The 21,815-nt window shown below is 43.7% G+C and overlaps 1 protein-coding gene across 1 annotated transcript; it reads right to left on the bottom strand.

Annotated features, from left to right (window-relative positions):
• Positions 1-8,595: 8,595 nt before the first annotated feature.
• Positions 8,596-21,028, bottom strand: LOC109893435 (filaggrin-like). Its single transcript, XM_020486662.2, has 2 exons — positions 20,773-21,028; positions 8,596-14,424 (listed from the first exon to the last, which is right to left on the bottom strand). The coding sequence occupies exon 2, from the start codon at positions 13,914-13,916 to the stop codon at positions 12,186-12,188; it is 1,731 nt and encodes a 576-aa protein (XP_020342251.2). The 5' UTR covers positions 13,917-14,424; positions 20,773-21,028; the 3' UTR covers positions 8,596-12,185.
• Positions 21,029-21,815: the final 787 nt, after the last annotated feature.

Raw genomic sequence — 21,815 nt, 5'->3', positions numbered from 1 at the left:
ATCAGCTGATGTACGAAGGGTGATATAAATAAATTTGATTTGATTTGAGACCTGGCCATGTGATGCCAGGACAATAACCTCTCCCTCAATGTGATCAAGACAAAGGAGATGATTGTGGACTACAGGAAAAGGAGGACCGAGCACTCCCCATTCTCATCGACGGGGCTATAGTGGAGCAGGTTGAGAGCTTCAAGTTCCTTGGCGTCCACATCACCAACAAACTAACGTGGTCCAAGCACACCAACACAGTCGTGAAGTGGGTACGACAAAACCTATTCCCCCTCAGGAGACTGAAAAGATTTGGCATGGGTTCTCAGATCCTCAAAAGGTTCTACAGCTGCACCATCGAGATCATCCTGACGTGTTGCATCACTGCCTGTTATGGCAACTGCTCGACCTCCGAACGCAAGTCACTACAGAGGGTAGTGCGTACGGCCCAGTACATCACTGGGGCCAAGCTTCCTGCCATCCAGGACCTCTATACCAGATGGTGTCAGAGGAATGCCCTAAAAATGGTCAAAGACTCCAGCCACCCTATTATAGACTGTTCTCTCTGCTACCACACGGCAAGCGGTACCGGAGTGCCAAGTCTAGGTCCAAGAGGGTTCTAAACAGCTTCTACCCCCAAGCCATAAGACGCATGAACATCTAATCAAATGACTACCCAGACTATTTGCATTGCCCCCCCCCCCCCCCCCTCTTTTAAGCTGCTGCTACTATCTGTTATTATCTATGAGTAGTTACTTTAATAACTCAACCTACATGTACATATTACCTTAATTACCTCGACTAACCGGTCCCGCACATTGACTCTGTACCGGTACCACATGTATATAGCCTCGCTATTGTTATTTTACTGCTACTCTTTAATGATTTGTTACTTTTATTTCTTATTTTTTAAGGTATTTTTCTTAGAAGCCCTTAGAAGTGCAGTTAAGTAAGCATTTCACTGTAAGGTTGTATACCTGTTGTATTCAGCACGTGACAAAAAAATTATTTGACAAATGTTAATGTCCAGGTCAGCAGCCAGAGTACCCGCTGTTACAGCAAGTGTAATTATCTCCAATTAGTGTAATTTGCTCAATATTAGAAGTTTTGCACTTATTTTCTACTAGTCTGTTATATTTGTATTTATTATGGATCTCATAAGGCATCAGCTACTCTTCCTCGGGTCCGGCCAGGACCAGAAGTCCCCAAAAGTATAGTAAACAAACAAAAATCTGACCAACTGGGGACATTTTCGATGGTCCCCAGTTGGTCAAATGCTATTTCTATGGGGGTTAGGGTTAGAATTAGTGTTAGGGTTAGAATTACGTTAAGGGTTAGGAGCTAGGTTTAGTTTTAGGGTTAGGTTTAGGGTTAAGGTTAGGTTTTTGGGTTAAGGTTAGGGTAAGAGTACAGGTTAGGGTTAGGTTTAGGGTTAAGGTTAGGTTTTTGGGTTAAGGTTAGGGTAAGAGTACGGGTTAGGGTTAGGAGTTAGGGAAAATAGGATTTTGAATGGGACTGAATTGTGTGTACCCACAAGGTTAACTCTACAAGACTGTGTGTGTGTACACAAACACACCCACACTCTGTGTGTACAAAACATTAGGGACTCTTTCCATGGCATTGACTAACCAGGTGAATCCAGGTGAAAGCTTATTGATGTCACCTGTTAAATCCACTTCAATCAGTGTAGATGAAGGGGAGAAGACAGGTTAAAGAAGGATTTTTAAGCCTTGAGACAATTGAGACATGGATTGTGTATGTGTGCCATTCAGCAGGTAAATGGGCAAGACAACATATTTAAGTGCTGCTGAGTTTTTCACACTCAACAGTGTTCTGTGTGTATCAAGAATGGTCCACCACCCAAAGGACATCCAGTCAACTTGACACAACTGTGTTGGAATCTACATGGTCCAGCATCCCTAAGGAACTCTTTCTACCAGACCAGACAAATTGAGGCTGTTCTGAGGGCAACTCAATATTAGGAAGGTGTTCCTAATATAACCGGACCTCCAGTTGAATACCCATGTTCTAAAATCTACCAACCTTGCCAGCAAGCATGCTAGCTAAGATAATTAGACAAGCTAGCTACTGTAACTTGATTGATAGCCGGAAATGGTTTCCTGGTAGCTAGTTATGAGGTTGGAAATTGGGAAGCTATCTGGGCTAGCTAAACTTCCTAAAATTGCTAAGTGGCTAGTAGCCTAGTATTACAGAGAGAAAAAAGCCAAATGTGACAAATCTTAATGGAGCACGTGCCCCTGGGCCCCCTATGGGCATGACCCCTATGCACACATGCACACACGCTGCACACATGCACATGCACATGCACACAACCATCAACAGGCTGAGGAACTTGGTCTGGGCTCCCAAACTGAGCCATATGAATGGAAAACAACACTATGTAACACTTCACACTGAAACACAGGGCCCTGTGTTACTCAACACACAGTAGCAGGTTGTTTAATACTCCCGTAATGTTTTCTACACCAGATCAGTAATCCCTTCATAAATTGCCTGTTCACAGGCATATTGCACACATTTTTGGAGGATTGCCAAGACCCCACTGAAACTAGGTCTGGCGTATGCCCTGATCTCAGTGACAAACTTCATATCTGGTTGATTGTCGGTTGTTGTTGTGTCTGGTTGCATAATAAACCATTCTACATTACCGGTTATTCCTGACATTTTAATGTGTATTATAAACTATTATGATGACCATAAAGTATATGTTTGAATGAGATTGTCAGAGTCCTGTTTATGACTTTGACTACTTTTATAGTGCTGCTTGCCTGCTTTTGTTTTTGTCAGTTGCAAATGATCCCACTTTAGACTAGAACGTGATTGTGACAAGTTTTAATATTGTCTCGGAAATGTCTACTAATGTACTAATTGTATCTATTAGTGCTTTTCAAGATAACTTTTGAAGGTTTTCAACATCACATTTGTTTTTGTTGTGCATACCAAGTTGCGTCATATTGACAATGCTGAACTAGTTTATGTAGCCAAGTGTTACAGAGCTAGCTATCGTTTTAATCTGTGATTTCATCACACTGAAAGTGTTTGTTTGCAGTGATAAGCACATCTCCTCTGTAGGGGACTTCCTTCCCAGTATAAAATGAGGCCATGGAGGAGAGAAGTCACGAGGCCCACAATCTCTCCATTGTCCTCCTGCTGTGGGTAACCAAAACAGCAGAGATCACCTGGCTGAGAGGGAGGGTTGTTTGGGTGGGGCACCACCACCTGTTAGGTGACGCATGGCCTCTGAGCTCATGATACTCTCCTTGGGTCCAACTGGAAGAAACACAGCCAGCTCTTTATTACTCAGACTTATGCTCCGCTCCATTACTGACCCTCCTTTCCCCTTTGATCTCTCTCTCTCTCTCTCTCTCTCTCTTTCTCTCTCTCTCTCTCTCTCTTTCTCTCTCTCTCTCTCTCTCTCATCCCCTGATTCCCCATGTAGGCCTCAGTCTTCCACATGTTCCCCTCTCTCTGTTATATATTCTGACCTACTTTCTAATAAGAGCTACATTATATGGTTACATAAGAGCAAGACTGTCTCTGTAGTTGATACCCTGATTCAGTCCAGCTCTGCTGTGTGTTCTGTCTCACAGAGGGGGTGCTGGCACTAGAAGACTCCCAGCACCATAGTGCCTGAGGCTACAGATTTGGGCGCACGTAAGTCCTTAGTAAGGAATTATGAAAGTGTGAGCTCTTGTTCCTTTGTAAAATCTCCAGCCCTCGCCTGCCTACCATTCAATTCCAGGACTCTGGCAGTCAACTAAAGTGAAATTAAATAAATGAACACCCCAACATATCATTGAAATACCTTTGCCCCCAGAACAGCCTCAATTCGTGGGGCATCTACACAAGCTGTCGAAAGCATTCCACAGGGATGCTGGCTCATGTTGATACATGGGCCATGCTTGGAAAGAACAGATCCTAATGCTTTGTATACTCAGTGTATAAACCATATCGTTTATCTTATTTACATTACGACACTCCTCCTAATATCACGTCAATAGACACACCTATGTAAGAGAAGCTTGTGATTGGAGGTTGGGTTGTGACTGGAGAGGAATTGGTCTGAATGCAGGGATGGAGGGGTTAGAAGTAGACCTTGAGATGGGCCACTCCCCAGGTCTATTCACTGGAACAGTTTGAGTGCTGTTATATTGCGTAACCATTATGTAACAGAGTTGGGACACACAGCCCCTCATTCCCTCCCCCTGCCTTCCACCTACTCACGTTTTTTGCAAAGTTAAATGTATGTCTATTGCTAGGAATGTTTTGAGTCTTTCCATTCAATTCCAATGCTCTTTTGATTTGATGCATAGAGGCAAACAATACCAGGATATTGAAGCATGAGCCATGTAACCTTTTTGAGTACTTTTTTCAAAACAGATATTTTTATACTCATATGTTTATTTAATAGTTATGTTTATACCATCACTGTCAGCAATGTGTATGATAACAGCCATGCTAGAGTCCTTTTTCAAATAATGAACCGCAAGGAATTGTCCCTTTAGGTCATGCTTTGTGGAAAAATGTGGTCTTGTCAACAGCGGAGATGCTCGACTATGCATGCCATTTTTGGGCTGTGTGTGTGCATGGTAGGATCTGATGGCAGTGGGTGGTTTTGAATCCGGGTTGTAGTTGTCACTTACCACACCTGAGCAGGGGTTAAGTAGTGGTTTGGTCTAAGTTCAATACCTGTATTTTCCTCACATAAAAAGATTATATACACTGCTCAAAAAAATAAAGGGAACACTAAAATAACACATCCTAGATCTGAATGAATGAAATATTCTTATTAAATACTTTTTTCTTTACATAGTTGAATGTGCTGACAACAAAATTACACAAAAATGATCAACGGAAATCAAATTTATCAACCCATGGAGGTCTGGATTTGGAGTCACTCAAAATTAAAGTGGCTGATCCAACTTTGATGTAATGACCTTAAAACAAGTCAAAATGAGGCTCAGTAGTGTGTGTGGCCTCCACGTGCCTGTATGACCTCCCTACAACGCCTGGGCATGCTCCTGATGAGATGGCGGATGGTCTCCTGAGGGATCTCCTCCCAGACCTGGACTAAAGCATCCGCCAACTCCTGGACAGTCTGTGGTGCAGATGGAGCGAGACATGATGTCCCAGATGTGCTCAATTGGATTCAGGTCTGGGGAACGGGCGGTCCATAGCATCAATGCCTTCCTCTTGCAGGAACTGCTGACACACTCCAGCCACATGAGGTCTAGCATTGTCTTGCATTAGGAGGAACCCAGGGCCAACCGCACTAGCATATGGTCTCACAAGGGGTCTGAGGATCTCATCTCAGTACCTAATGGCAGTCAGGCTACCTCTGGCGAGCACATGGAGGGCTGTGCGGCCCCCCAAAGAAATGCCACCCCACACCATGACTGACCCACCGCCAAACCGGTCATGCTGGAGGATGTTGCAGGCAGCAGAACGTTCTCCACGGCGTCTCCAGACTCTGTCACGTCTGTCACATGTGCTCAGTGTGAACCTGCTTTCATCTGTGAAGAGCACAGGGCACCAGTGGCAAATTTGCCAATCTTGGTGTTCTCTGGCAAATGCCAAACGTCCTGCACGGTGTTGGGCTGTAAGCACAACCCCCACCTGTGGACGTCGGGCCCTCACACCACCCTCATGGAGTCTGTTTCTGACCGTTTGAGCAGACACATGCACATTTGTGGCCTGCTGGAGGTCATTTTGCAGGGCTCTGGCAGTGCTCCTCCTGCTCCTCCTTGCACAAAGGCGGAGGTAGCGGTCCTGCTGCTGGGTTGTTGCCCTCCTACGGCCTCCTCCATGTCGCCTGATGTACTGTCCTGTCTCCTGGTAGCGCCTCCATGCTCTGGACACTACGCTGACAGACACAGCAAACCTTCTTGCCACAGCTCGCATTGATGTGCCATCCTGGATGAGCTGCACTACCTGAGCCACTTGTGTGGGTTGTAGACTCCTTCTCATGCTACCACTAGAGTGAAAGCACCGCCAGCATTCAAAAATGACCAAAACATCAGCCAGGAAGCATAGGAACTGAGAAGTGGTCTGTGGTCCCCACCTGCAGAACCACTCCTTTATTTGGGGGTGTCTTGCTAATTGCCTATAATTTCCACCTGTTGTCTATTCCATTTGCACAACAGCATGTGACATTTATTGTCAATCAGTATTGCTTCCTAAGTGGACAGTTTGATTTCACAGAAGTGTGATTGACTTGGAGTTACATTGTGTTGTTTAAGTGTTCCCTTTATTTTTTTGAGCAGTGTATTTAACCATTAAATGTCACGTTCTGACCTTTATTTCCTGTGTTTTGTATTTAGTTAGTATGGTCAGGGCGTGAGTTGGGTGGGCAGTCTATGTTTGATTTTCTATGATTTGGGGTTTTCTATGTTTCGGCCTAGTATGGTTCTCAATCAGAGGCAGGTGTCATTAGTTGTCTCTGATTGAGAATCATACTTAGGTAGCCTGGGTGTCACTGTGTGTTTGTGGGTGATTGTTCCTGTCTTTGTGTTTTGCACCAGATAGGGCTGTTTAGGGTTTCACACGTTTCTTGTTTTGTTGTATCAGTTGTTCATGCGTAAGTTTACTTATTAAAAGAACCATGGACACTTACCACGCCGCATATTGGTCCTCTGATCCGTTTCGCCTCTCCTCTTCGGAAGAAGAGGAGGAAATCCCTTACATTAAACACATGTCTTTCATCAAACGAGTAGGTCTATATGTACTGTAAGTATCATAGTCTTTCATAACCACAGTGTGTGGTTCAGGTGTTGCGTGCTGTAGAAGCTGGGGGAATTCCACTCTATAACATTAATATCTGACTTTGATTTGCCCTGCTGTGAAACCCAGAGATGTCTGCAACCTGCCCCAGAAATGTGTGAAAAGGTTGCAGCGTATCACACTGGACATGAGACAGGGCTGTGTAATCCTGTGGCCCCCTCCCACGCTGGCTGCTCCACTGACCCTCTTCCCCAGGCTGGGAGGGACAGCCAGGTAACTGGAGAGCCTTGTTTGTGCTCTATTTTCCAGGAGGTCTATTCTGCAGGAATCATTTTGTGACATGCACATCCAGTCCCCCAGCCCCCACCTCTCTCTCCTCTCTCCCTCCTTTCCTCATGCCTTCCTCCTTCTCTCGTTCCACTCTCTCACGTTGACCTACTTTTCTCCTAACCTGTTTATGCAAGCGACCCCACACTCCAATCAAATCAGGAAAGGGGGAAACACAGCAGAATCCAGTAGACGAGTGCTGCAGTTGTCAGGGAATGTCACCTTGACACTATTGCAGGGTGACATCAGTCGCACCACCCAGACCAAGCATGGGCTGAACGCAAGTCAAAAATATTTTCTGTGCATTTGTGAAGGGCATTGAGGTGTCAGCCCTCAAAGAGCTGCTTTGTTTGCAGGCTTAGTCCAGGTCACTCCCTCCCTTTGTCTTTGTGTTGTTATGAACATAACCTTGTTGTTGTGTGTTTTGGGAGGGCGGCAGAGAAGATAGGATGAGGAATAGACGCTGCCCCACTGGGCTCTGCCTTGATTTACAGCCCCATGTATTCTTCTCTTGACAGGTCTGCTGTGACACTGAACTTGGGCCTGGAGAGTTGGCAGCAGGGACAGACTATTTCTGCCCTTACTTTGTAGGTCAAAGAGCCATGGACATGCCTGCTGAGTGAGAGCCTGTGAGAATAGGCTGTGAAGTATGTTATGACTGGGCTTAGAGAAGGAGAGGAAGCTTGCCCAGTTTTCCCTCTGGGTAAAGTGGTTTGTGTCAGGTTGAATGAGGCCTTTATAAAGTGGACTGGGGCATAAGAGAGGTCCTCCGTTCTGTTGGGGGGGGGGGGGTCATAATCTGTAGGTGTATGTGCGTGCTCGTACGTCTGAGGGCGTTTGTGTGTTTAGTGTGGTTGTACGGGACATCTCTGCCCTGCGTGCGTAGGTCTGCGGGCTTATAGAGAGTTAGCGGCAGGAAGTAGGCCACTGTTACATCAGGGAGGTCGGACAGGCGGTCTGTCTAGAAAATGTGTCAGTGTGTCACTCCAAAGCTCCTCTCATTTCAAATGAATCCTGTGTGTCGGGAAAGTAAGGAGCCCAGGGAGCGACTGTAACCAAGCTATTTGTGAGGACTGGAAACAGGGTGTCCCCACACCTGCTAAAAGAGATGAGGACTCAGAGTCTCTGTTAAACATGCCTGTGGTTACAAACACCTAGGTTAGGCCATCATTTGCGTCTTGTCTTGATTTAGATTGTGTCCATCTAATCGTTGTACCTTGCGGCTCTGCTTTGTGGCTGTGTTCAATTAGTAGGCAGTGATTCAAATGACCATAGAAGAATGTTGGTTGTCAGCAGCTGCTCTGGTATAAATTATAGTTAGTTTTTGTTTATTACGCTAGTTGGCATATGGTTATTATTATTCTTTGCAGTGTTATATCTAACCTATGAACCCGTTTGTATTCAGTATCAAGTGATAACTACAGGGAGGTGTTGGTCTTTATCTGTCTGGCATACGCACAGCTAATTTTCAAACAGACCCATCTTGAACTGTGTGTAACCCACATAGACAAAAGTAAAGAAAGGAGAAATCTGACAATATTTGTACGATATGTTGAGAAATTCAACATCCTTTTTTATTGTTTTCAATCTTGAAATGCATCCATCTTCCATGATGAATATTAGTGTCTTTACATACACAGCCATGTCAAAAAGAAGGGGTGGTGGCGACCTAGACACCACCTACTGCTAAACACCACACAAGTCTCGTCTGCATCTTTGTCTTTTTAGAATCTTTTTCATGAAACCATCAGCAAAAACACAAGCATCACTGATTTAAAACTCATTGAAAAAAAAGGGAGGATGGGGGTATGGCGCAAATACATCATCGGTCAATATGAGAAAGACACACGAAGATAGTAACAGAACACAGAACAAATAAAACAATGACATTAACATTACAGTGTTGTCTGAGAGAGGGAAAGCTTTACATTTATACACAAGTGGCAAAAAGCTAAACATGGTACATACAGTGCCTTGCGAAAGTATTCGGCCCCCTTGAACTTTGCGACCTTTTGCCAGATTTCAGGCTTCAAACATAATTTATTATATATATTATGTATTTTTTTGTGAAGAATCAACAACAAGTGGGACACAATCATGAAGTGGAACGACATTTATTGGATATTTCAAACTTTAACAAATCAAAAACGGAAAAATTGGGCGTGCAAAATTATTCAGCCCCCTTAAGTTAATACTTTGTAGCGCCACCTTTTGCTGCGATTACAGCTGTAAGTCGCTTGGGGTATGTCTCTATCAGTTTTGCACATCGAGAGACTGACATTTTTTCCCATTCCTCCTTGCAAAACAGCTCGAGCTCAGTGAGGTTCCAGATTCTCGATTGGATTCAGGTCTGGACTTTGACTTGGCCATTCTAACACCTGGATATGTTTATTTTTGAACCATTCCATTGTAGATTTTGCTTTATGTTTTGGATCATTGTCTTGTTGGAAGACAAATCTCCGTCCCAGTCTCAGGTCTTTTGCAGACTCCATCAGGTTTTCTTCCAGAATGGTCCTGTATTTGGCTCCATCCATATTCCCATCAATTTTAACCATCTTCCCTGTCCCTGCTGAAGAAAAGCAGGCCCAAACCATGATGCTGCCACCACCATGTTTGACAGTGGGGATGGTGTGTTCAGGGTGATGGGCTGTGTTGCTTTTACGCCAAACATAACGTTTTGCATTGTTGCCAAAAAGTTCCATTTTGGTTTCATCTGACCAGAGCACATTCTTCCACATGTTTGGTGTGTCTCCCAGGTGGCTTGTGGCAAACTTTAAACAACACTTTTTATGGATATCTTTAAGAAATGGCTTTCTTCTTGCCACTCTTCCATAAAGGCCAGATGTGCAATATATGACTGATTGTTGTCCTATGGACAGAGTCTCCCACCTCAGCTGTAGATCTCTGCAGTTCATCCAGAGTGATCATGGGCCTCTTGGCTGCATCTCTGATCAGTATTCTCCTTGTATGAGCTGAAGGTTTAGAGGGACGGCCAGGTCTTGGTAGATTTGCAGTGGTCTGATACTCCTTCCATTTCAATATTATCGCTTGCACAGTGCTCCTTGGGATGTTTAAAGCTTGGGAAATCTTTTTGTATCCAAATCCGGCTTTAAACTTCTTCACAACAGTATCTCGGACCTGCCTGGTGTGTTCCTTGTTCTTCATGATGCTCTCTGCGCTTTTAACGGACCTCTGAGACTATCACAGTGCAGGTGCATTTATACGGAGACTTGATTACACACAGGTGGATTGTATTTATCATCATTAGTCATTTAAGTCAACATTGGATCATTCAGAGATCCTCACTGAACTTCTGGAGAGAGTTTGCTGCACTGAAAGTAAAGGGGCTGAATAATTTTGCATGCCCAATTTTTCAGTTTTTGATTTGTTAAAAAAGTTTGAAATATCCAATAAATGTCGTTCCACTTCATGATTGTGTCCCACTTGTTGTTGATTCTTCACAAAAAAATACAGTTTTATATCTTTATGTTTGAAGCCTGAAATGTGGCAAAAGGTCGCAAAGTTCAAGGGGGCCGAATACTTTCGCAAGGCACTGTATACTTTATAAAACTGTGGTTCAGTGCAGGCTTCTCATTGTCACCCAAAACGAGGACAATAAAGGCCGGGGGTGGATGCCCCATGTTTTACACTACAGAGGCACATTAGAAAAAGGGGAAATCCCTATTTCATTAACAAAGTAGAGATTGTCCTTAGTTTTTACAAAACGTAATTGCAATAGCTCTGATTATTCTAAACCAGGTTTTTCTAATGTCAAGAGCTATTTGTGTAATGTAGTAAATTAGCTTCTGTTTCAGAGATCCAATTACCTAGTATCTGGGTTTAACGCCATGTCTCTAGGGCAGTGGATCGACGTCAGGTCAGAAGCCTGAGGTTCTGAGCTCAGTGCATTGTGTAGTGTGTTGATTTGCAGAGAAGACTAGGTGGCCTCACTCAGAGTTCAAATATCATACAGATATCATTTAGATTATATTACTATATTTAAACTAACTCCCTCCCCTATATTTCCCCACTTTACGGTTTTTACTTGAGCTTTTACACATTAAGGTTTATACACATTCACATTTTAGTCTATGTTCCTATTGGCTTTTCTGCAGATGTGGGCATAGGAATAAATACATTGGGCTAAGAGATGGGAACAGTGGAAGTCTAGACTGTTGATGATGCTCAACTTTAGGCCAGCAGCCTAGTTCTGTCTCAGATTGACTTTGATTGAATGCTGTCTAAGATCTTAAAGATCCACTGCAATAACAGGTAAGCTGCATTTCAAAAGCTATCGGCCATGTTTCTGGAAACAGAGCTAAAGAGATGACATTAAAGACGTTTTAACTTAAGTGGAGTTTGCAACAGTAGACACAATGTGACTGTACAGTAATTCTGACAAAAAGAGGATGATAACGGCCAAGTCCTTTCTTGCCTCAACAGTTTGTCGCATTGTTGTGACATTTGTTTGTTTTCTTCAAAAATATATATTTATAAATTATTGGTAAATTTACAGTAATATACAAACCGAGTGCTTGAACAAGATAGATAATGGTGTGAGATCATGGAGATGGGAAGGGAAATATGGATTGGTAGAGGTAGGGTTAGAGAAGAGAGATGGAACTTCTCATTGTGTTGCATCTTTGGTCAAGGGAATGTTCCCAGAATGTTGCTGCTATGTTTGTCTAAAGCCAGATGTGCACCATAGGAGGGGCACTGAAAGCTGACAATACAATTCCAATAATGGTCAACTTATATTCTCATTTGAAATGACCAACTGTGGTTTGACGAAAAACTATATGAAAGAGTTTCATTCCTCCTCTCATTTACAAACAAAAGTCCTTCTGTAATTATGGAGAAGATGCAAGAACTGAAAAGTGTATATACAATATATACACATAGAATACTGTTCCCCCAGAAGTCCAGCCCTGTTTGGGGCTTCAGTACAGCTTTTTAGTCCCAGGACATGAAGGTGAGGGAGGTGTAGATGGGGTAAAGGGACAATAGTGGATTGAGATTGAGGAGGGGAAAGGGAAAGAGCGTATTTTGATCTAAGGCAGCATCAGAGACACCTCACAATGTAAGGAACCTCAACAAATTTGTGTTGCCCTCAAGTGTTCTATAGGCACTTAGTCTCGGCTGTTGTTACGGCGTCCGCTTGACGACTCCTTTTCCCCACTCTCCTTCCTTGACTCAGCTGAGGACGGCTGCTTATAGAACCCTGTGGGGGGCTGGCTCTCCCTCTCCCTCTCTTTGCCGCTCTGCTGTTGCGTGAGGGCCAGGTAAGGGTGCTGGGGCAGGGGTAGGATAGAGGAAGGAGGAGGGGTGGTGGGAGAGTCCTGCTGGGAGCTCATGGCTTTGTGTTTGAGACGCAGTTTGTGAGGCAGGGCAGTGCCCTTAACCTCTGCCTGGGTATCCCCGCTTTGGCATTGGGAGGAGTCCTGCGGGGAGGGCAGAGGGGACCCTGGCTGGTGTGAGACAGACAGGTGCAGGAGGTAACTCCCGGTGTCAGATAGGGAGGAGGACGGGGAGTCGTCGTCCGTGGAGGTCTCCTTGTCAGAGCTGCGGGGGTCATTGTCACTAGAGGAGGTGTCTTTGCCTAAGGTTGAATGTTCTTGGTAGTACCCCTCACTCCTGGCCCCGCCCTCATAGGTCAGTATGGGGGGCTCCTCGTCCTGGGTGCTAAGATAGCAGTGACTAGCCTGGTTGTGGTACAGGTGGGATGTGACGGCCTCCTGTTTTTGGAGGATGTCTGGAGCGAGGCCCGTCTGTGTCTTTTGCTCCTGTTGCAGAGCTCTGTACACCTGCCCCTCTCCTGCCTCGCTGTGGCAGTCTGAGTAGTGGTACGGAGGGGAGTCTAGTGTCTTCCTCTCCATCTGCTTGGTCACCTCTGCCAGTCTCTCTGAGCTTTCTGTGTGGCTCTCTCGAGCCTGGGCCAGATGGCCGGCCTGAGCACTCTGCTGTTGGGCTGTCTGTTGATCTATGTCCTGCTGCCTTTGGCTCTCCCCAGGGTAGGAGGCACTACTGGAGCGGTAGAGGATGACACTCCTCTGTTGGGTGGGTGGAGGGACCTGACTGGTCTGGCTTGTGATGCTCTCCTGGTGGTGGTAGGAGTGGTGCTGTTGGCTGTGGTAGACCGACTCCATCTCCTCCTGGTGGTGTGTGGAGGACAGGCTATGGTGGACGTTGAACATGCTGCTTCCAATGTCCATCTCCTGGCTGCTTTCCTCCTGCTTGATCCCGTAGACCGCAGGCTCTGGGCTGTCCCGGGAGGACCCGTCTGACATGTCTGAAAGGGACCCATGGGGGGAGTACGTCACCAGTTGACTATGCCCCCCCCCGCTGCCTGACTGCTCAGTCTCCGAGGAGTCAGAGTTCATCATCACCTGGGAGCTGCTGGAGTAGCCGCTGGAGTAGAAATTGGATGTGGAGGATCTCCCGTTGCCTCCATTGTTGCCTCCACTAGTGAGCTGCTGGCTCTTCTCCATGTAGGAGGCAGTGCTGATAAGGCCAAAGCGCAGCTTCAGCTGCAGCAGCTCTGTCTTCAGGCGGCAGTTCTCGTCATTCAGCACCATGACGCGGTTTTCCAACACCATGTCGTTCAGTCGTCGTTTCTCCCTGGAGCGTTTGGCCGCCTCGTTGTTCTTACGGCGCTTCTCCCAGTAGGATGCATCCTTCTTTTCATCAGAGATGAACTCACGCTTGCGTCTGCAACTCATGCTGGACTTGACGAGACGCCCCTGGCGAGAGGGGGTTCCTTGAGGCGATGGGAGGGACTCTGCGTAGTTAGAGTATGTCTCTAGGCTGTCCAGGTTATTTTCTGAGCTTGCTGATTGGAGTTGTGAATTCAGGCATTCCATTGTTGCTCAGTGGAGGACAGTTTGGAATATTGCTACAATCACTGGAAAGGAAACTCAAGGAATGGGGTGATAAGGAACAGTGGGATTCAGCTATATCTCACTGAATGAATGAGCTTATAGTTCAAGTGTCTAAACTGGCCAAGAAGATCAAGAAACAGTGGAACTCTGCGTTAATTCCCCTCATTTATCCAATGTATGTTCAGCCTTTCTCTAGGCAAGTCTCTTCAGCTTTCTAACAGAAAAGTGGGTCAAAGCTGCCTTGTAGAGAATAACAAAAAGAGTTCCTAGAGTGGAGAATGTGACAAGCTTCACTGAGCAATTCTCTAACCTTCTTTTCTCTGTTTTGTTTTTCTATCTTTTTGTGAGAGCGCTGTGCTGAGCAGACAGAGAAGTGTTGTACTGCTCCAGGCGTGTTGCAGGATGTAGGTCACTCAGTCTGTCTCGGCTTGTCAGTCTCTTGGGAGGGGCGCTACCTCTCTCCTTCTCCAGTAGGTTGCAAGATGAAAGGCTGAGGAGACAAAGAAAGAAAAGGCAAAACTCTTAATCCTCGTGGACTGCTGTCGACCACTATGCATTCAGATTGAAGGAATAATATCTTCTTGATGTCATTGTTAATGAAATCCATTTTAGTTTTTGGCATGACTGGTGATCAAATCATTTTGAGGGATAATTAATAATATGCTCCTTCTCACATCCTCCTGCTTTCATCTATGTTCTGCATGTCTGGCTTTGACTGAATTGTTACCCCTGGCAACCAGTGAATATTCACTAGACCCTAGTAACCACTGTCTGACCTCATGGCCCTTCTATTGATCTTCTCTGTCGGTGGTCCATGACCCCTTAAGGTGTCAGCATGCTTCAGTTTGGCTGGCGACTTGCCAAACTGAACAAGTGTGCTTGCACCCTCCCTTAAAATACCTTCGCTTGGAAAACTAGGGGAAAAAGCGGCAATAGTACTTTGTCCATATTGAGATGCCATAGCCAATATACACTTCCTCATAATAGTCAGAATGAATCTATGATAAATCAAGAAATCTGTCATTAATTTTGATGTTTCTGCAGAGGAGATCTTAGTCGAGCAATTTTACATCTAACTGGGGTGTTTGGTGCAGTATTTCTCAATGACAAAATGTGCATGAAAATGATTCCGTACCCTTACACAATGTATGCACAAACTCTTCCGAACTGTTTCGGCTGGGAAGCATGTGGACGCGTTTAGCCCTGCATGTTGACGTTGACTTGCATGGTGTAATAAACATGAGGCCAATATAGTAGTTTCTGAGTTACTATCTTTTTCTGAGTAAGACATTACACATTTGCTATTTGTGACATTATTCCTCCGCCTTTGTAATCACAACTGCGTGTCTGGCAACCAAGTCGAGAGCACATGATTACCATGTAAACTCCCCGAAATTACATCATTCAAACACATGGAATGATTGGACATTGAATTTGTAAGCTTTAAACAGCCATTATTGACTTATTTTATGGCTGTTCTAAATAGTCTTTCAGACAGATTTATTTTAAGAGCCAGGACAGTGAATCACACAGATGCAGTGGGGGTAGGCTTCCCCTCATTCCATTTTAGAATTCTAGATTCTAGAAACAGCCCACTACGTTTACATAGAAATGATCATGAATGTAAAAATTCACATTCTATTTGGACAACCAGTTCCTGGCGGTGAATGTAGACAAAGGTTCCCCGCCAAGGAAAAGAGGTGGAGAGGGTACGGGATTTTAAGGTAAGGATGTTGGGGGTTAATTAATGAATATAGGTCAAGTCTCAGGAAGGACGGGGCTGGAGAATGTACCAAGCTCTCCTGAATTATGACACCAGGGTGGTCAGCCTTATAACTATGAAGTGTCTGGGAACCTGCTCAGCAGGGACTCTCCTGGTAATGAGGTAAACAGAGGTAGATGTGTCACTAGCCAAACATCTTAAGTAAGATTTTCATGAATAAGCCAAATGGCTTTTCCAGTGTCTCTTTTCATGTTTCCAAAATGATCTCTGCTGGTTGTGTACCAGTTATTTTATCTGTGTTGCTGACTAACTGGTTCAATATCAATGACATTCCATACAGGTGACTTGAGACAAGCAAAGGAATTCAACAGGCATCGAGGATGGAGTCTTCCTGGAACATTTGAGATAACTCATTCAGACTATATTCCCTTGTTCCATGGTTCCATTAAACTGGTCTTGTATGCTTTAAAATCAAATGACTTAAATCAAATGAGTTGCTGGCCAACAGGAGTTGTTTCATCCCTGCCTCATTTACTCTCATTTTCTTACTGAACAACATGAGTTGAGACACACTGATTCTCTCTGCCTCTATGAAATTACAATCTGTTTTTTTTTCTCCATGGGCTATATTCTCCCAGGAGTCTGGGGCAAAATTATGTAACTGCCAATTGCTCTACACTTTTCAAATGTGGGTTCAACACCAATTTTTCTTTCCAGGCACAATTCAGCAACAAAATGAGTGCAAATCTAGATGGGATATTACACCCCTAGTTCTTAAATTAAAAATGTTTTGCTTCCCACAAAATGATGACAAGCCTTCTAGGTATGGGTCATTTGGGTCCCAGGAGAGACTAAATAGGGATACAGGCTACGATTATGCCTGGGAAAACGGTTGAGACAGGGCCTGATAATGCACTGCTAAATGTAGTACTTTAAGGTCCTCATTCCTACAAGCCATTTGCATGTGGCTCATGGGCAGGAGGGAAAGAGTGGAAAGACCACAGAAACCAGGGACCACTCAGTAAACCCTGGCTCTGACTAGTGCCTACACAGCAAGCTGGAATATAGGTCAGTGGAACCACGGTTGAGGCAGCGAGAGAGATACAGAGAATTAGAGAGTACTCTATTTATAGAGGTGAAAGATGCACGGCGAGAGGGACGAAGAGATTGAGAGAAGGTAGACATAAGAAAGGGGGAAATGAGCTCAGATGATAGCACCTCGCAGGATGTAAACAAACGGGGTACTGTACCAACGTTAACAACATATCACCCATGGAAACAAAAGTAAAAAAGGGGGCAACTAATCATATCACCCATGGTGCTTCTACACCTGCATTGCTTGCTGTTTGGGGTTTTAGGCTGGGTTTCTGTACAGCACTTTGAGATATCAGCTGATGTACGAAGGGCTATATAAATACATTTGATTTGATTTTGATTTGATTTGATATCAACATCAATCCCTCCTCATCGAACAACACACTTCCACTGCGCAAACAGATTGACTGTAAAAAAACAAAAAAAACAAGCTGCTCATCTCCTCTGCCGGGCGGCCAGAATTAGCTGGAGACATGAATGGAGCTGGAGTGTTTGCTGATTAATGCATCACAAGCTCTTAGTCTCCCACTACTGCTACAGGAATAGGGCACTGCGTGCCACCCTTACCTGATTATCAGAACATCTAAGCATCAAACCTATCCCCTTCAATATAGTGTATCAAATATCTAACTGCAGGCTACTGAGATAGTGATTGCCAATGAAAGTTTAATGTGTTTTTATGAAAAATGTAGTGTGACCTGCCAGAACAAATGTCAAATAGTAAGAAATTCTACTGCTTCCCTTTTCACCCATCTAATATGCTTACGAGGCTCTGTGTTTCAATGGAACACTCCTACGCTTGTGGTAGACCATAATGAATTCCATGTCCAATTTCATGATAAAAGGTGAACAAAAAGCTGCATCTCAGAGTATGAATCTGTTACTGATAGCTCTGTTTAACATTAGCACACATCCTTGTTATACTTAATAAATATAAAGTCATTCTACCACAGGAAAGGGCTTGGTTACATTTGTGAAGTGATCAAAGAGAATCTAAATGTATGCCATTTACAATTATTGGGTCCAAACAACCACACAAAGCTATATTTGGTGGAGCTTGAGTGCAAAAGCTTGTTTTTGTTGAGCTCTTAAAGTAATGGGAGCAGGAGTAAAATAAAGAGGAGGCCCCCAGACCTCCCCAGACGGGGTGCAATATTTTACTGAGACTGAGGAACTGAACTACTCCCAGGGGGGAACAATGCAAATAGATGGGTTTTTCCCAAATTCCAAGTAGGGTTGGGCTGATATATGATTAAATAGAATAGTGACATTTGACATTGCCGATATATTGTGAAGTGCAAGACGATATATTGTGATGTGCTGTATCAATATGTTGAAAATTACGTGTAAATTAATTAACTAAGCCTTATTTTTTCCCGGCAACACTAAGATTATTTAATGAGAAGGCGACAATACAAAAATGGTACAGTCTAGAATGATTTAGTCATTAACGGTGCAGAACGATTATATTGGATATCGCGATATTTGGAGTAGCACATCGTAGAAGGGGTCTCCCCAAATATCATCCAATCCTGATTCCAAGACTGGGTTTATCTTCCCAAGAAAAAGTACAAATTCTTGGACATGAAGGCGGAGTTCCAAGCCAACTCCTTGTTCCATAAACACAGCCATATCAGCCTCTGTTAAACAGGAAAAAAAAGAGTGACCCAGTGCAGTCCATGTGTTTCCCAGTCACATGTGCTCCCTTGGCCTACTTCTCTGCCTCTCCCTCCCAGCCACAGCAGCACAATAACAAAGCACCTACCCTATCCTTCATTATCTGTCATTGTGCCAGGAAACCCTGAGAATGCCAGGCGGGTTAGGGTAAACCCCACTCCACATTGTTTACCATCAACTACAATAGGAGTGAAACAAGACATAGTGCACGCTGCTCTAGTGAAACATAGGTAATCTCATCCTCATTATAATTATAGCCATGTTATTACCATGTTTTTAGCAATAAAATAAGTAAGCCTACTAATACAATAAGGAATATAGTAGCTGATCATTGCAATTACAAGCAATTTATGGAAAGATTCATGAATCCTACAGAAATGGGGTGTGGCACAGAAAGGTGAGGATTGAAGAAAATGTATGAAAGGCAAAATGAATATGTTTCTAATTGTGTATCACTACGATATGAAGGAAACCTAAATGTTTATTAGGCGCATTTATCTGCTGCCCATCAGTGTTTCTGTTCTGCATGAATGGGTTGGGTGTCTTTGTTAAGCCAGCTAGGCTTTATTTTGGTAGGTTTTTATTCTGGTATTATAGGGGGCTCTGCAGCACATCCCCTCCCCATTATGACTAATGTGACCTACATTTGGAGCTGGCATAGCGGTCCACCTTATGCGCCAACCAATTAGCCCTCCTCAGCAAAGCACAATAGAGGCTATGGGTTTCCGCTGATTGCGTCATCTCCCCTACTCATATCTGTTTTAATTACTTAAATGATTTATTATGCAACCCGCACCATTACTACAGCCTTTAGTGCAATGTGTTACAAAAATGTAACGCATAACCAAATGCTTTGCGTAATTTCCCATTGTGCATAGCACACCTGTACCATAGGCTACATTCTAAACTACATGGTATTGATGAACTTTCGTGAGATATAATTCCGGCATTACTTTTCATAAAAACATGAATAGCCTACACCCTTACCACGGCACCAAAAGTAGGCTAGACACAAGTGCGCATGCCATCACTAAACAACAAATGTATGGGCTGCGGGCACCTGGCGGGTGCACACATTCCACAATCATTCCCACGTGCAGTGTGGGGGTACTTTCAACATTCAGACTAAGCAGGGTGGTCTTTTATAAGACAAGTTACAACAAGTGTGTGTGCAGTATTAATTCTTATATGCATGTAGCCTAATAACTGAATAGGTTAAAGGTTGAGATGGACACGCAGTGCGCAAAAGTGTTTCCCAATATAACTAATAACCTACACGGCAGGCACATATCCACGTCACATCATAAGTGTTCTGCCCTCTTCAACATACCACTACTCTTTGTGGTGTCTCTGAACATACCACTACTCTTTGTGGTGTCTCTGATAAATGTACCTTTTGCAAATTATAACAGATCCCCGGGGAAGTCATTCAAGGCAAAAGCAAGTTTCTTGCACATAGCTTGTTGCCCTGTTGCATTCGCTACCCATAGGCTAATCCAACAACTTGTCACGACTTTGAGATTTTGACCCAGTAGCCTACATTTGACCCAGTAGCCTTAATAAGCACAGAAATAAACATGCCCGGTATATCCAGCTCACTTTACAGAAACAGACAATACTTTAGATTATCATTCATATCCAAAACAATGTTTTCAGAGATGTAGGACGGCACAATACTCCAGTAGCCTCTAGATTCAGTATGCCCCACTGAGCAGAGGAAGGGTTAACGGGTTGGCTAACCTTTCACAAATAACTACTTACTACATGTGATGGAGAGAAGTGTGTCCCAAGACCACCATTAACGGGTTTATTTTGCTCAATAAATGTCCATACTTGTGTTACTAAATAATAGAGGAATTAATCCAAAGAAAAATAATTTTACCGTATTTCAAGTTATTGTATCTTTCAATATTTTCAAAACTCTACTATGATGGGCGGGGCGAAGCTACTCCAAATATGTGTGTTTTCTGTGGCCTCTGCCACCCAGCGTTCCTTGTTCTGAAGGAATTCCATCCACCCCCGTCTCCTTATCATCCCCCTATGCATTCTGCCACTAAATAGGGGGGAGAACGCCTCGCCTTGACAGAACATACATATGGTTCAACGTCCATCACCAAAATTATAAACACTTCCCGTTGTGCCAAAATGTTTGCAACAATATATCAGTGAACTTGAAAGTCACGCAAAACTAAAATTATATAGTCTAATCGATGTGCCACTAAATAACAGTGAAATTAGTGTTATTAAACAATTGGATTGAATTGTTTTCACTAATAATAAGTCACATTATATACATGAATCGACTGGACATTTAAAGGCAATCCATATAAAATAAATGCTTACCGTGTATGTGTAAATAAAAGCCCACAGTGCGAAGTCTAATATAACAGCCACGTTTCTGTTCAACAATTCCTATTTCTGACTACTATCGAATTCAAATGTGCGATCGTCCTTCAAGTACAGTGCGAGCTCTGTGATTAGTGCCTGTATGTGAGCATGAATTCTGTGTCGCTTAATTTGAATCTGTTCTCTTATTACGTTAGGGACTTGCTACAATTTCCTCCTTGCTCTCTCAATGTCTCCAATTGTATGTTAGTAGGTCAGCAGTTGCATAACAGGAGTCTTTGGGTGCCTCGTCACGTTTTGTTTCTCGCTCGCGCGCTCCGTATCTGCCCCCTCCCCTTTCTTCTCCTTCGAATTCTGTTGCGGAGAGATGGGGAAGAGGAGAGAGGGGAGGGAATAAACCTTGCTGAGATGTAGGGTGACATACCCCTAATTAGGTTAATAGAGAGATTGAGAGAGAGACTTGGAAAAATGGAATGGTGGGGAGACATTTTTAGAAACAAGCTATTTATATATCAAGAAGATATAAATAAACAGCTGTTGTTTGGGTGAGAAGTGTTTGCCCCTTTATTGAATGGATAGGCCTAATCACTCCATGTGGCTCAGTTTTGCCCTTTTAAATATAGCTTTATTTTTTTCAGTTTTATTCTAATCCGCAAACCAAAATCTATTCACATTGTCCCTCATTAGCATATTTATTTATTTATTTATTTAGTTTAGTTGAGTTATTTCTTCATATTCAGAAGATTGAAGGCATAGTCTACATGGCCTAGGCTTTAGCTTAATGTGGAGCAGGTGACATGGGTTTGAATCCAGTGTACACATTTATCAGGAGCTACAATGATCAGTTACAATTGTGACATGGCCACATACAATTGTGACATACACATAGCTGCAACCTGGATTCAGGGGTAGACATAATATAGTAAACAAAAATACAGGACACTCAAATTAGCTATGTTTGGTATGGTATGTATTCATTTGTGGATGTCCATCATCAATTTAGAATGATATGTTCCGAATTACATTTCGTATATGTTACG

This window comes from Oncorhynchus kisutch, linkage group LG10 (assembly GCF_002021735.2).
Source record: "Oncorhynchus kisutch isolate 150728-3 linkage group LG10, Okis_V2, whole genome shotgun sequence".
Taxonomy (NCBI): Eukaryota; Metazoa; Chordata; class Actinopteri; order Salmoniformes; family Salmonidae; genus Oncorhynchus; species Oncorhynchus kisutch.
This window is presented reverse-complemented; position numbering and strand designations above follow the sequence as displayed.

Bases quoted from the DNA above. Each gene is read 5' to 3' on its own strand.
- LOC109893435 (XM_020486662.2), bottom strand. From the start codon at position 13,916: ATGGAATGCCTGAATTCACAACTCCAATCAGCAAGCTCAGAAAATAAC.